Source organism: Scylla paramamosain, chromosome 19 (genome assembly GCF_035594125.1).
Source record: "Scylla paramamosain isolate STU-SP2022 chromosome 19, ASM3559412v1, whole genome shotgun sequence".
In the NCBI taxonomy this organism is placed as follows: Eukaryota; Metazoa; Arthropoda; class Malacostraca; order Decapoda; family Portunidae; genus Scylla; species Scylla paramamosain.
The window spans coordinates 16,281,142-16,293,641 of NC_087169.1; the positions used below are offsets into that span (position 1 = coordinate 16,281,142).

The following is a 12,500-nucleotide window of genomic DNA, read 5'->3' on the forward strand; positions in this document are numbered from 1 at the left end:
AGGAGGAGGATCAAGGTGAGAAGGCAGATACAGGGGTTCTCCTAATTGCTGGCCAGGTAACAAGTGTAATCGCGTTCTATAAGTTATAAGATGGAGCCACGAGACAACACCTCCAGGTCGTAACATTCCCTCCTCCACACCCATCAGCAGGAGAAAGTTTTTGACCATCTTAAACTTGGGACGGCATTCTCTTAAACTCTTCAGCCTCTTGTCTACACTTTAAATAGGGTCTGCTGGAAGGCACTGGAGTTTTTCAAGGGTATTTTCATTATTTTAGTGATAATTAAACTATGGCCCTTGGTATTTTTTTTGAGCCTCCTGTCTTGAGCACTTTTATTAGGGTTTGGAGAGAGGTATTGGGGTTTTCAAGGATGTTTTTCTGATTTGAGTATTCTTAATCAAGTGACTTTCTTGAATTATGTATCTTTTAAACATTTCAGCCTCTCGTCTATACTTTCAACAGTCTAGAAGAAGCTAAAGGGGTTCTCAAGGGTGCTCACATTACCTTAGTGTTGGTTTTTCTAGGTTAATTTGATGTGGCTTTGTATTAACTAACCATCTGAAACTAGGAACCCTCTAAAAACCTCGTCTTTTCCCGATTTCTCAGCCTCTAGTTGAAAAATATGGATGTTTTCAAGGGTGTTTTCATGATTTCTAGCGTTAGTTTAATGAGGACCATCTTAAACTAGGAGGAACCTTAAAAAAAATCGTTTTGTCTCAACATTTCAGTCTCTAGTTGAAGATCCACAGATTTTCAAGAATGCTCTCAAGATTCCAGTGATAGTTCAATAAACATCCTACAACATTAACGATAAAGACACCTGTGGGAACCTGACTAATCAACTCTGTGGCATTTGAAAACAGTCTTTATGGAAGTGCACGGGGTTTAAAAATACGGGTTTTGGGATGGTCAGGGGAAACAGAGGGAAGGGTGAAGGAGGGCTAGAGAGCTGATGGACGAGACGGGGACTTGGTCAGAGGCGCGAAAAGGGTTGGAATAGATGGAGAGATGGGATAGGGGAGTGAAATAAGGTGTAGAAGGATTAGGAGTGTCTGGATGTGGGAAATGAGTTAAAGAATGATGAGAACGTGTGTAGATGTAGTAATATGAGATAAAAATGATGAAAAGGAGTGTTTGGATATGGGAAGGTGTAAGAGATGAGGCAAATAATGATTACAGGGAGTGACTGGATGTAGGAAAGTAAAAGAAATGATAAAAAAAAGGAGTGTAGGTGTAAAATAATAAAATAATTTAATTACAGAATGATGGAAAAGAATGTATAGATTTAGGAAACTAAAAAGAGTGGGTTATAACAGGATAAACAGAGTGCCTGGATGTAGGAAAGTATAGGAAATGATTATGAAAACAAGCGATGACTCTTGAGACAAACAGAACGTGAAAAGACTGTACAAATAAAGGAATAAACAAACAAACGAACAAAAAGAAGTTAAAATAGAAGTCGGAATAGGGTCAGAGAGAGAGAGAGAGAGAGAGAGAGAGAGAGAGAGAGAGAGAGAGAGAGAGAGAGAGACGAGGAAAAAGAAAATGATAGTAAAGTCACGCAAGATGGAGGGAGGGATGGAGACAAGGAAGAGGAGGGAGGAAGAGGAGGAGGGAAGGGAGGGAAGGGAGGGAAGGGAGGGAGGGAACATAAGAGGACTGTTGGTGGTCGGTGGTAATGGTGTTCGTGATTAATGTCCCCTTCCCTCCTTCCCTCCATCCCTCCCTCCATCCCTCCTGCACGCCACGCTCCGTCTCCTGCTTAGAGGCTCCTGCTGCTGCTGCTGCTGCTGGTGCTGCTGCTGCTAAAATTTCTTCGTAGTAGTTTTTATTTTTTCTCCTCCTCCTCCTCCTCTTCTTCTTCCTACTTCTACTACTACTTTTATCTTCTTCGTCTATACACTGGCACTAATTCTACTACTACTACTAATACCACTACTACTACTACTACTTTTATGTTCTGCTTCTTCTTTATTTCCTTCTCTATATTACTGTTGCTTCTGCTGTTACTAATGTTACTACTACTACTACTACTACTACTACTACTACTACTACTTCTATTACTACTACTACTACTACTACTACTACTACATAAATTATATTATATTTAATGTTTGTTTTTTCTTTTGTGTTCCTTTGCCTTTCTCCTCCTCCATCCTCCATCTCCTCCTCCTCCTCCTCCTCCCTTTCTTCTTACTTATCCTTCCCTTCCTTCAACTCCTAATATTTGGTGTCCGTCAGTACTACTACTACTACTACTACTACTACTACTACTACTACTACTACTACTACTACTACTACTACTGCCATCAGCTTCTCCCATTATAAAACCACCACTAGTACCACCACCACCACCACCATCACCACTACCACCACCAGATCTTTTTGCTCCATCTGGGCCCATTTTCGGTTGGCAGCATCCCATCTCCCTCTCCCTCTTCCTCCTTCTCACTGCCTCTCCCAGCCTCACTCCCTCCTCCTTTCTAACCCTCCTCCTCCTCCTCCTCCTCCTCCTCCTCCTCTTCCAAACCTCGTCATAATTCGTAACAATATAATTTCTTTCATATTCTCTCTCTCTCTCTCTCTCTCTCTCTCTCTCTCTCTCTCTCTCTCTCTCTCTCTCTCTCTCTCTCCCTGCAGGCCAATGGAGGTAATCACACTTTTTTTGAGGACCTGAATTTGAGACGGAGGGAGAGGGAGAGAGGGAGAGGGAGAGGACCAAAATTGCCCTCCCTCCCTCTCCCTTCTCTCTCTCTCTCTCTCTCTCTCTCTCTCTCTCTCCCTCGATCTGCTTGTTGGAGGTCACTCAGGAGGAAGCAAGGTCATTAAGGCCATTAGCAGAGGCCTGTGTAAGGGAGGAGGAGGAGGAGGAGGAGGAGGAGGAGGAGGAGGAGGAGGAGGAGGAGGGTGGAGATGGAAGTATGAGAACTGTGGAGGTGAATGTGTTTATATAAGTATATAAGTCATGACAATATCTTTGAAAAGCCCAACAATTTGTCAAAAAAATTAAAGTAAAAAGAACTCAACATTTCCCAGCAGAACCTCTTACAACTCGAAAGAAGAGGAATATTTCATGCAAGCACCTCTGAGAACCCAACAATCCCCAGTGAAACCTTTAAAACACACACACACACACACACACACACACACACACACACACACACACACACAAGAAGGCGAGACGAATTTAGTTAGAGAGCAGTAACAGTCTAGCTGGAACCATGCAAACACACAACTATCCCCCACAAAACCTACCAAGAAACCCACAGAACACAAGACAACCTAAGTGTAACAACCCCAGCAGTGTAGTCAGAATCACAGCAAAAAAATCCTTAAAACCCTAATACTTCTCACTAAAACGTCTTAAAACCAGATAACTTGAGACAACCAAAATTTTACAATCCCAGCAATATAAGCAAAGGAACACTCCCAGTACAAGAATCGCAGGTTACTCACTCTTTCTTCTTGGTGGCTTCGGAATCTGAGTCTGAGCAGGGCTGGTAGAGACCATCATCGTCATCCTTGTCCGTGAAGTCCAGCCAGCGGGCAGCCCTCAGGTTACGGCCCATAGAGTTGTTGTCACCAGTGCGAGCTGCGGGGGAAAGAAAAAGGAAGGTTAATACATGTCTGGTAGGGCTGTGGAGATGAAGAAAGGAAGGTTGGTAGGTTAGTGAAGCAGATATGGTGGAGAAGCAGGGAAAAGAGACATATTAGCGAGTGTGTCTGAATAAGAGAAGATAAGGAGAGAAGAGGGAGGGAAAAGAATATGTGAAGAGAGGTGGAGGAGGGAAAAAAAAAGTGTGTGGAGGATGGAAGATGATGGGTAAGTAAGTGTTAGTGTGTGAAGCAGAGGTGAAGCTAAGGAGGGAAAAGAAAGACAGGTTAGTGTGCGTGCGTGTGTGTGTATGTGTGTGTGTGAGTAGAGGCTTTACGAGACAGAGAAAAGAAAGACATATTAGTGAGTGTGTGAGTGGAGAGGTGTAGCTGAGGAGAGAATAGAGAGGGAAAAGAAAGGGAGGTCAGTGTATGCAGAGAGGTGGATGGGAGAGATAGGGACAGAGGACTTGTGTGCAGAGAGGTGGTGGGGAGAAGCAAGGCTGTGTAGGGAGGAAGGGAAAGGGAGGATAGTGAGTGTGTGAGGAGAGATGTGGTGATGGGAGAGGTAGGCAAAGGAAAGCAAGGTGGTGATCATGTAGTAGTAGTAGTAATAGTAGTAGTAGTAGTAATGATAATGATGATAAAAACGCTTTTATTTTTCTCCTCCTTCTCTTCCTCTTCTCCTTTTTCCTCCTTCTTATCTCCTTTTTCATCCTCTTCCTCCTCCAACTACTACCACCACCTCCACCACCACCATCACCACTACTACTACTACCACCACCACCACCACGACCACCACCGCCACCACCACCACTACTGCTGCTACAAAATACTTTCCCAGACCACAGTAAATTAAATCGGGTTTCCTTCGCCTTTGGAATACAATTATCATGAGAAAGTTTGCGTGGATGAGGACATGGTCAGCAGAGGGAGGGAAGGAGGGAGGAAGGGAGGGAGGGAAGAAAGGGAGAGAATGAGGGACAAGGGAGGAGGAATGGAGGGAGAGAAGAAAAGAAGGTAGGGACTGAGGGAAAAAAAGAGGGAGAGGGTCATAACAGAGAGAGAGAGAGAGAGAGAGAGAGAGAGAGAGAGAGAGAGAGAGAGAGAGAGAGAGAGAGAGAAACTGCACATCTGATCTTTCAACGCGAACGTAAGATCTGAAAAGAGACACGAAGATTTTGAAACATTTCGTCCAAAGATTAGACAAAGAAAATCCTGGTCAGTGAGAGAGAGAGAGAGAGAGAGAGAGAGAGAGAGAGAGAGAGAGAGAGAGAGAGAGAGAGAGAGAGAGAGAGAGAGAGAGAGAGAGAGAGGCTGTCAGAAGGCTTCGTATCACACAAACAATTCTAGAGGTTTCGAAAAATAGCAAAAAAAAAGGAAGAAAGAAAGAAAAAAAAGATAAGAAAAGAAGAAATTGCCAGGAATTCCAAACTTTTACATTTCTAACTAATTTCTTTCTATTTACGTATCTATTCGTCTGTTTACTCATCTTATTTACTTATTCTCGTTTCAATCTTCTCTTCAGTTCTCCTTCCATTTATCTATTTATTAATTTTGTTTATTTATTGTTTTATTTACTCTCTACGTTTACTTTTCTTCACTTCATCTTATGAGAGAGAGAGAGAGAGAGAGAGAGAGAGAGAGAGAGAGAGAGAGAGAGAGAGAGAGAGAGAGAGAGAGAGAGAGAGAGGAAAAGGTACTTACAGATTATATTTTTTTACGAGGGAGGGAAGAAAGGAAGAGTCCCCTATTGAAAGAGAAAACGGAGGACAAGGAAAGATGAAAGAAAACGTGAGATGGGAAAGTCTGGGAGAGAGGGAGAGAAGGAGGGAGGGAGGGAAAGATAAATAGGAGGAGGAAGGAGAGATTGCGAGATGAAGGGGGAACAGTATAAGGAGAGAAAGAGAGGGGGAGGGAAAAGGGGGAACGAAGAAAGAAGAGAGGGAGGGAGGGAGGGAAAGAAGGGGAGAAAAGGGAGAGGAATGGGAAGCGAGGAGAAAGAGATAAACAAAAAATAAAAGGGAGGAAAAGAGGAAGTGAAAAAAACACGAAAGGAGGAGAAAGAGAGAGAAAGGAACTAAAAAAAGAGGAGAGAGAAGTAGGAGATGGACAGAGAAATGAACAAGAGAGAGAGAGAGAGAGAGAGAGAGAGAGAGAGAGAGAGAGAGAGAGAGAGAGAGAGAGAGAGAGAATGGACAAATCAAAACTATAAGAGGGAGGAACGGACAAGGAAGGAAAAAGGCACGGAGGGAGGGACGGAGGGAGGGAGAGAAAAGGAGGGAAGGAGGGAGGAGGCAAAATGAGGATAATCTTGTTAGGGAGAAAGGAAGGTCCGTTGGTGCGACCTTTTCTTGACTCGCTGGTTCGATTCCCGCTATTCGATGCTTCACAAAAACGGAACATTTCACCCGCCTAGAATACCCTCTCTCTCTCTCTCTCTCTCTCTCTCTCTTGGTGTGTGTTCAATATTTCTTCCGTATTCACTTGTTCTTTCTTACTTTTTTTCCTTTTTCTTTAATTATGAATGGTTGAAAATGAGGGATATTCTCTCTCTCTCTCTCTCTCTCTCTCTCTCTCTCTCTCTCTCTCTCTCTCTCTCTCTCTCTCTCTCTGTGTGTGTGTGTGTGTGTGTGTGTGTGTGTGTGTAGGATAGGATAAAATAAGAAAACAGTAAGAAACATACGAGAGAGAGAGAGAGAGAGAGAGAGAGAGAGAGAGAGAGAGAGAGAGAGAGAGAGAGAGAGAGAGAGAGAGAGAGAGAGAGAGCTCCCCTCCCTTCCCTTAATCTCTGTTCCATCTTGTCACTCCGAGCACCCTCCGCCTTTCCTCTCCCTTCTGTAGAGAGAGAGAGAGAGAGAGAGAGAGAGAGAGAGAGAGAGAGAGAGAGAGAGAGAGAGAGAGAGAGAGAGAGAGTGCATTTCCTTTCATCCCTCAATAGAATACGGTAGCTTAGAGAGAGAGAGAGAGAGAGAGAGAGAGAGAGAGAGAGAGAGAGAGAGAGAGAGAGAGAGAGAGAGAGAGAGAGAGAGAGAGGGTTACTTAACCCAGATAAATGATAAGGTAGATGAAAAGAAAGAGGGAACAATAAGGAAGGAGAGATAAAGGAGAGGGAGGAGAGATAAGGAGAGGAAGAGTCCATTAGCAGAGGCTGGGAGAGATAAGAGAGAGAGAGAGAGAGAGAGAGAGAGAGAGAGAGAGAGAGAGAGAGAGAGAAGGGAGGGAGATAAGGTGGAGGGAGAAGAGAGAGAGGGATAAGGAAGAGTGTATGGGAAGATAGAGCAGGGAGAGAGGGAAGGATAAACATGAGAGAGAGAGAGAGAGAGAGAGAGAGAGAGAGAGAGAGAGAGAGAGAGAGAGAGAGAGAGAGAGAGAGAGAGAGAGAGAGAGGATAGTTTTTATATTCTCATAATAATTAAAGATTGTAAGATAAAAAAAAATTGATTAAATATAATGATTTTCGAATCGTACTACTACTACTACTAATACTACTACTACTACTACTACTACTACCATGAATACCACCACCAGCACCACCGTTACCACCACTACCAGCACCACCACCAGCACCCTCCTTCACTATTACCACCACCACCACCACCACCACTACTACTACTACTACAACTACTACTACTACTACTACCACTACAATTACTGCCCAGGATGTCTTGGCTATTTGGTGAATTGGTTTTACAGGTTAACGAGTTGGAATCCCACCAGGTGTGAGGCGCTGGTTTGGGAGAGAGAGAGAGAGAGAGAGAGAGAGAGAGAGAGAGAGAGAGAGAGAGAGAGAGAGAGAGAGAGAGAGAGAGAGAGAGAGATGCTGGGAGAGGTACGTAAAATTCGCAAGGCAGGGACACTGTTGAGAGAGAGAGAGAGAGAGAGAGAGAGAGAGAGAGAGAGAGAGAGAGAGAGAGAGAGAGAGAGAGAGAGAGAGAGAGAGAGAGAGAGAGAGAATGCTAGGAATGGGAGGTGTAAAACTTGAAAAAATGGAAAAGGGAAGGGAAGGAGAGAAAGAGAGAATATATGAGAAAGGAAAGACAGAGAGAGAGAAAGGAAAAGATGAAGGAATATAGAAAAAAGTGAAAGAAAGAAAAAAAAACAAAGAAGCAACGAAAGAACAAAACAAAAATAAATAAAACAAGCAAGAAATACCAAAATCAAATAATAAAAGAACATGATAAAGATGGAATAAGGGAAAAAAGTAATAAAGGAAGGAATAAAGGTGATGGGCAAGAAGACACGTGTTAGGTGAGAGTTATTTGTTTTGATTAGCGATAACACCTGAGTGACGGAAGATAAGGAGGAAGAGGAGGAGGAGGAGGAGGAGGAGGAGGAGGAGGAGGAGGAGGAGGAGGAGGAGGAGGAGGAGGAGGAGGATTTTTAATACATGTTCTTGGAAGGTCGAAAGAAGAAGAATCTTTTGTCTGTCTATCTGTTTGTCTGTTTTTTGTGATGTTCTTTGTTTTTTCATCATATTTACCGTAAGAATATTCATAAACATTACGGTTTTTATCTTAAGGTTCTCTCTCTCCCCCCCTCTCTCTCTCTCTCTCTCTCTCTCTCTCTCTCTCTCTCTCTCTCTCTCTCTTACGGTCCTTTTCTTCCGTATTGTATTATTTTTTTCTTTTACATTTAGGAATATTCATAATTAAAACAGTTATCTCTCTCTCTCTCTCTCTCTCTCTCTCTCTCTCTCTCTCTCTCTCTCTCTCTCTCTCTCTCTCTCTCTCTCTGAAGTGGCGTATACAAGTGAACAGAGAGAGAGAGAGAGAGAGAATGCTAATAAAAAAATAGGAAAGGGATGGACGGAGAGAGAGAGAGAGAGAGAGAGAGAGAGAGAGAGAGAGAGAGAGAGAGAGAGAGAGAGAGAGCTCCTCATCTAAGTGTAAGTGCTCGGGGCGGCCTAAGTGCGGAGTGAAGTGGCCTTAAGGAGCGAGAACAAAGTAACTGTTGGTTCATCCCTTTACTTTTCCCCATCCTGAGTCCCGCCAGGTCAAGGGGCTCGATCCGGGGTCCTCCCATGCACCACACTACCACGCCACACCACCACAGTGACTCTACCACACTGCCACACCACCACAGTTACCCTACCGTACTACCAGACTGACACACTACCATATATACACCACCTCAGTCTGCCACAGTCTAACCACAGTCTACCACAGCTTACTATACCACACACTGATGGCTTCAAGTCTCGCTTCCACACCCCTTGTCTCTCATAGTCTACCACAGTTCACCACACTACCACAGTCCTACCACAGCATCACATTTACATACCTTATTGACTACTACCACACGCCTACTTCGACGACACTACCACTACAGTCTGCCACACTTATACTACTGCCGTAAGTAGATTGAACTTTTTCTTTTTTTTTAAGTGGTTTTAAAATTTTTTGGATTAAGTTGATGAAAGAATTTGAAGTTTTTTTTCATTACCAATTGTAGTGTAATTTTATAAAGAAGGTAATGGTTTCTGCGAGAGAGAGAGAGAGAGAGAGAGAGAGAGAGAGAGAGAGAGAGAGAGAGAGAGAGAGAGAGAGAGAGAGAGAATCATAGCATCATTCAATCAAGCTAAACAGACCAGGACAGAAAGACAGACACTGACATCTCTCTCTCTCTCTCTCTCTCTCTCTCTCTCTCTCTCTCTCTCTCTCTCTCTCTCTCTCTCTCTCTCTCTCTCCTCCACAACTACCATCATCATCTACCTCCTCCACTTCTTCCCCCCTTCCACCCCAACACAACCCTGGGGATAAAAACTTGCCTCATATAACAGACACACACACACACACACACACACACACACACACACACACACTGGTAGGCTGAAAGTCGTGTGTGTGTGCGTGTATGTGTTGTAGTAGTAGTAGTATTAGTAGTAGTAGTAGTAGAAGTCTAAACTATTTCCTTTATTTTATTATTATTTTCAACGGATATTTTTCATTTCAACCTTACTTTCTGTTCTTTATTTCCATTTCCATACCAGAAGTAGTAGTAGTAGTAGTAGTAGTAGTAGTGGTAGTAGTAGTAGTAGTAACAACAACAGCAGAAAAAGATAAAAAGCAATAGCAGAAACGTATATTAGAATTCACCACACACACACACACACACACACACACACACACACACACACACAAGAGTATCATTGTCGCTGTATTTTGCTATGACCTTCCTCCACTCACTCCCTCGCTCCCCGCCCCGCCAGACCACTGCTGCAGGCCACGCGAGGAATGACTGCCTTCACCACCACGGGCTGTCCTGCTGTCCTGCTGTCTTGCTATCCTGGCCGCCTGCTGACTGCTGACTGCTCTGGCATGCTTTCGCTAACCTAACCTAACTTAATCTTACCTAACCTAACTTAATCTGACTTTAAACTTTCGATTATTTTCTGAAAAGTCCCACTCTCTCTCTCTCTCTCTCTCTCTCTCTCTCTCTCTCTCTCTCTCTCTCTCTCTCTCTCTCTCTCAGATGTCCCGACCTTGTTCTTTGTTTATTTTTTTCCACTTCTTTCAGAAATATTCATGATTATTACTGTTATGTTACCGTCTCTCTCTCTCTCTCTCTCTCTCTCTCTCTCTCTCTCTCTCTCTCTCTCTCTCTCTCTCTCTCTCTCTCTCTTTCCCTGGTGTGTGGTAAAGATGGTGGTGGTGGTGGTTGTAGTGTGGTGTCTATATTAAGCTTATATTCTATCTCACACTTCAATATCACCACCACCACCACCGCCACCACCACCACCACCACTGCACCAGCCCCAGTGTCGGATCCCAGCACATTGTTTGTATTGGGAGGGTGTGTCGGGCGTGTGTACTGTGTGGCCCTGCCTGTCACTGCGCGTGTGTGTGTTTGTTTGTGTGTGTGTGTGTGTGTGTGTTGAGGCCAGTCAGTATCTGCGCTTTGAATGTTTGATGATTTGATGGTGTTGGTTGCGGTGGTGATGATAATGGGCGCAGTAGAAACAGTAGTAGTAGTAGTAGTAGTAGTAGTAAGCAGCATCAACAACAACAAGAATAATAGCAACAACAATGATGATAACAACAACAACAACAACAGCACTAATACTCAACAGACCACCACCACCATCACCACCACTGCCATATCAAACAACAACTATAACACCACTAGCAACAACACTAATACCCAACAAACAACCACCACCACCACCACCACTGCCGTATCAGACGCGTCACTCAGGGAAGAGGTCACAAAAAAACCCTTGGCTTTGTGGCGTGTTGATCAGAACTGCTAATGCCGCGACTGGCACAGCTCAACACGAGGAGGAGATCAGTAAAGCGATACACCGCAACATTTTTAAGAGTCGTGGTTCGTGATGGCCACAGCGACACAGCCTCACTGCAGCAACACACACCACAGCACACCACACACTACACAGCAGGGGACGGTACTCCAAAGCACTTCTACACCGTATCTCCACTACTTTCGTTTTGTTTAGTTGAAGTGATGTGTGTTTTTAAGGTGTTTTTGACGGTTCTAGTGACTTATTAACAAGATTTCTACATTATTAACAGAAGACATACTCTTAAGAACACGGTTAGTCATCTCTGTGGCCTTTGAAAATACTCGTGATGAAGTGACACGGGTTTTTAAGTGTGTTTTAACGGTTCTAGTGACAGATTAACAAGGTTTCTACATTAACGACCAGAGAAACGCACTTGAGAACCCGGCTAGTCAACTCTGTGGCCTTTAAAAATGGTGTATTTCTTGCATTTGAAAACATCATCTTTTCTTATCTTCTTACATTCTATCTCTAATACACATTTTCCCTTCATTTCAGGCTTTTTCTTATTTTCTTACTTCCTACCTGCAACACAGTTATCCTGATTTTTGTCTATTTCTAGCATTCTTAAAACATAATATATATATACCTCCTTTTTTTAACTTCCTATCTTCAGTACATATTCTCCCTTCATTTGTGTCCGAGTCTAGCCATAAAAATACAGCGTTTTCTTACTGATATAACCTTTTCCTCTTCCTTCCTTCCATTTAGTTGGTGCATTACGAACATTGCTTTTCTCATATCAACTTTAACAGAACAGCGTTGGTTAGCACCTTATACATCTTCCAGCGCGTCCTCATCCATCTGCACTCCGGTGAGAAACATCACACACACACACACACACACACACACACACACACACACACACACATTAACTCTTTATTACGCCTCCAGATGGCAGAATTATAATGTGTATCCATGAACTTATTACCAGTCACGTAAATTTAATCTTAAGACCACCTCTCTCTCTCTCTCTCTCTCTCTCTCTCTCTGATAATTTTACTATTTCCTCACATTCTTATATTATTCCTCTCATATTCCCTCCTTTTCTTCCCTTCTCTCCGTTTCTCCAGTTCCCATCGCCTCCATTCTTCCCCTCCTCCTCCTTTCTCCTCTTCTCTTCACTTTGCCTCCTCCTCCCCTTCCATATCTCTTCCTCTTCCCTTCCCTCTCCCAACATCTCCCTTTCCTCTCGTCTTCTCTCCTCTCCATGTCTTTCTTCCCCGTCCTCCTCCTCCTCCTCTTCTTCCTCCTCCTCCTCTAACTTTTTTTTTCTTTCTCTCAGTTCTTCTTCGCTAAGCCATTCTCTCTCTCTCTCTCTCTCTCTCTCTCTCTCTCTCTCTCTCTCTCTCTCTCTCTCTCTCGGGGTGCCGCGGGCCAGCTGTCACTCCCCTGCTTCCGGGTCCGGGGGGAACGGAGAGGGGGAGGAGGAGGGAGAGGGAGAGGGAGAGAGAGGGGAGGGAAAAGAATATAAGGGTGCTGGCAGGAGGAGGAGGAGGAGGAAGGAAAAGAGAAAGGGGAAAGAAAGAATGAGGATAACAGAGAGAGAGAGAGAGAGAGAGAGAGAGAGAGAGAGAGAGAGAGAGAGAGAGAGAGAGAGAGAGA

At 43.8% G+C, this 12,500-nt stretch overlaps 1 protein-coding gene across 11 annotated transcripts in view; it reads right to left on the reverse strand.

The window, feature by feature from the left end:
- The window catches only part of LOC135109750 (signal transducer and activator of transcription B-like), a 124,989-nt gene that overhangs the window by 8,717 nt on the left and 103,772 nt on the right, over positions 1–12,500 (reverse strand). For all 11 annotated transcript variants that reach the window (XM_064021342.1, XM_064021346.1, XM_064021345.1 and 8 more), the window contains one exon: positions 3,458–3,593. In XM_064021342.1, coding sequence (XP_063877412.1) covers positions 3,458–3,593 — 136 coding nt within the window. The remainder of the gene's footprint in view (positions 1–3,457; positions 3,594–12,500) is intronic.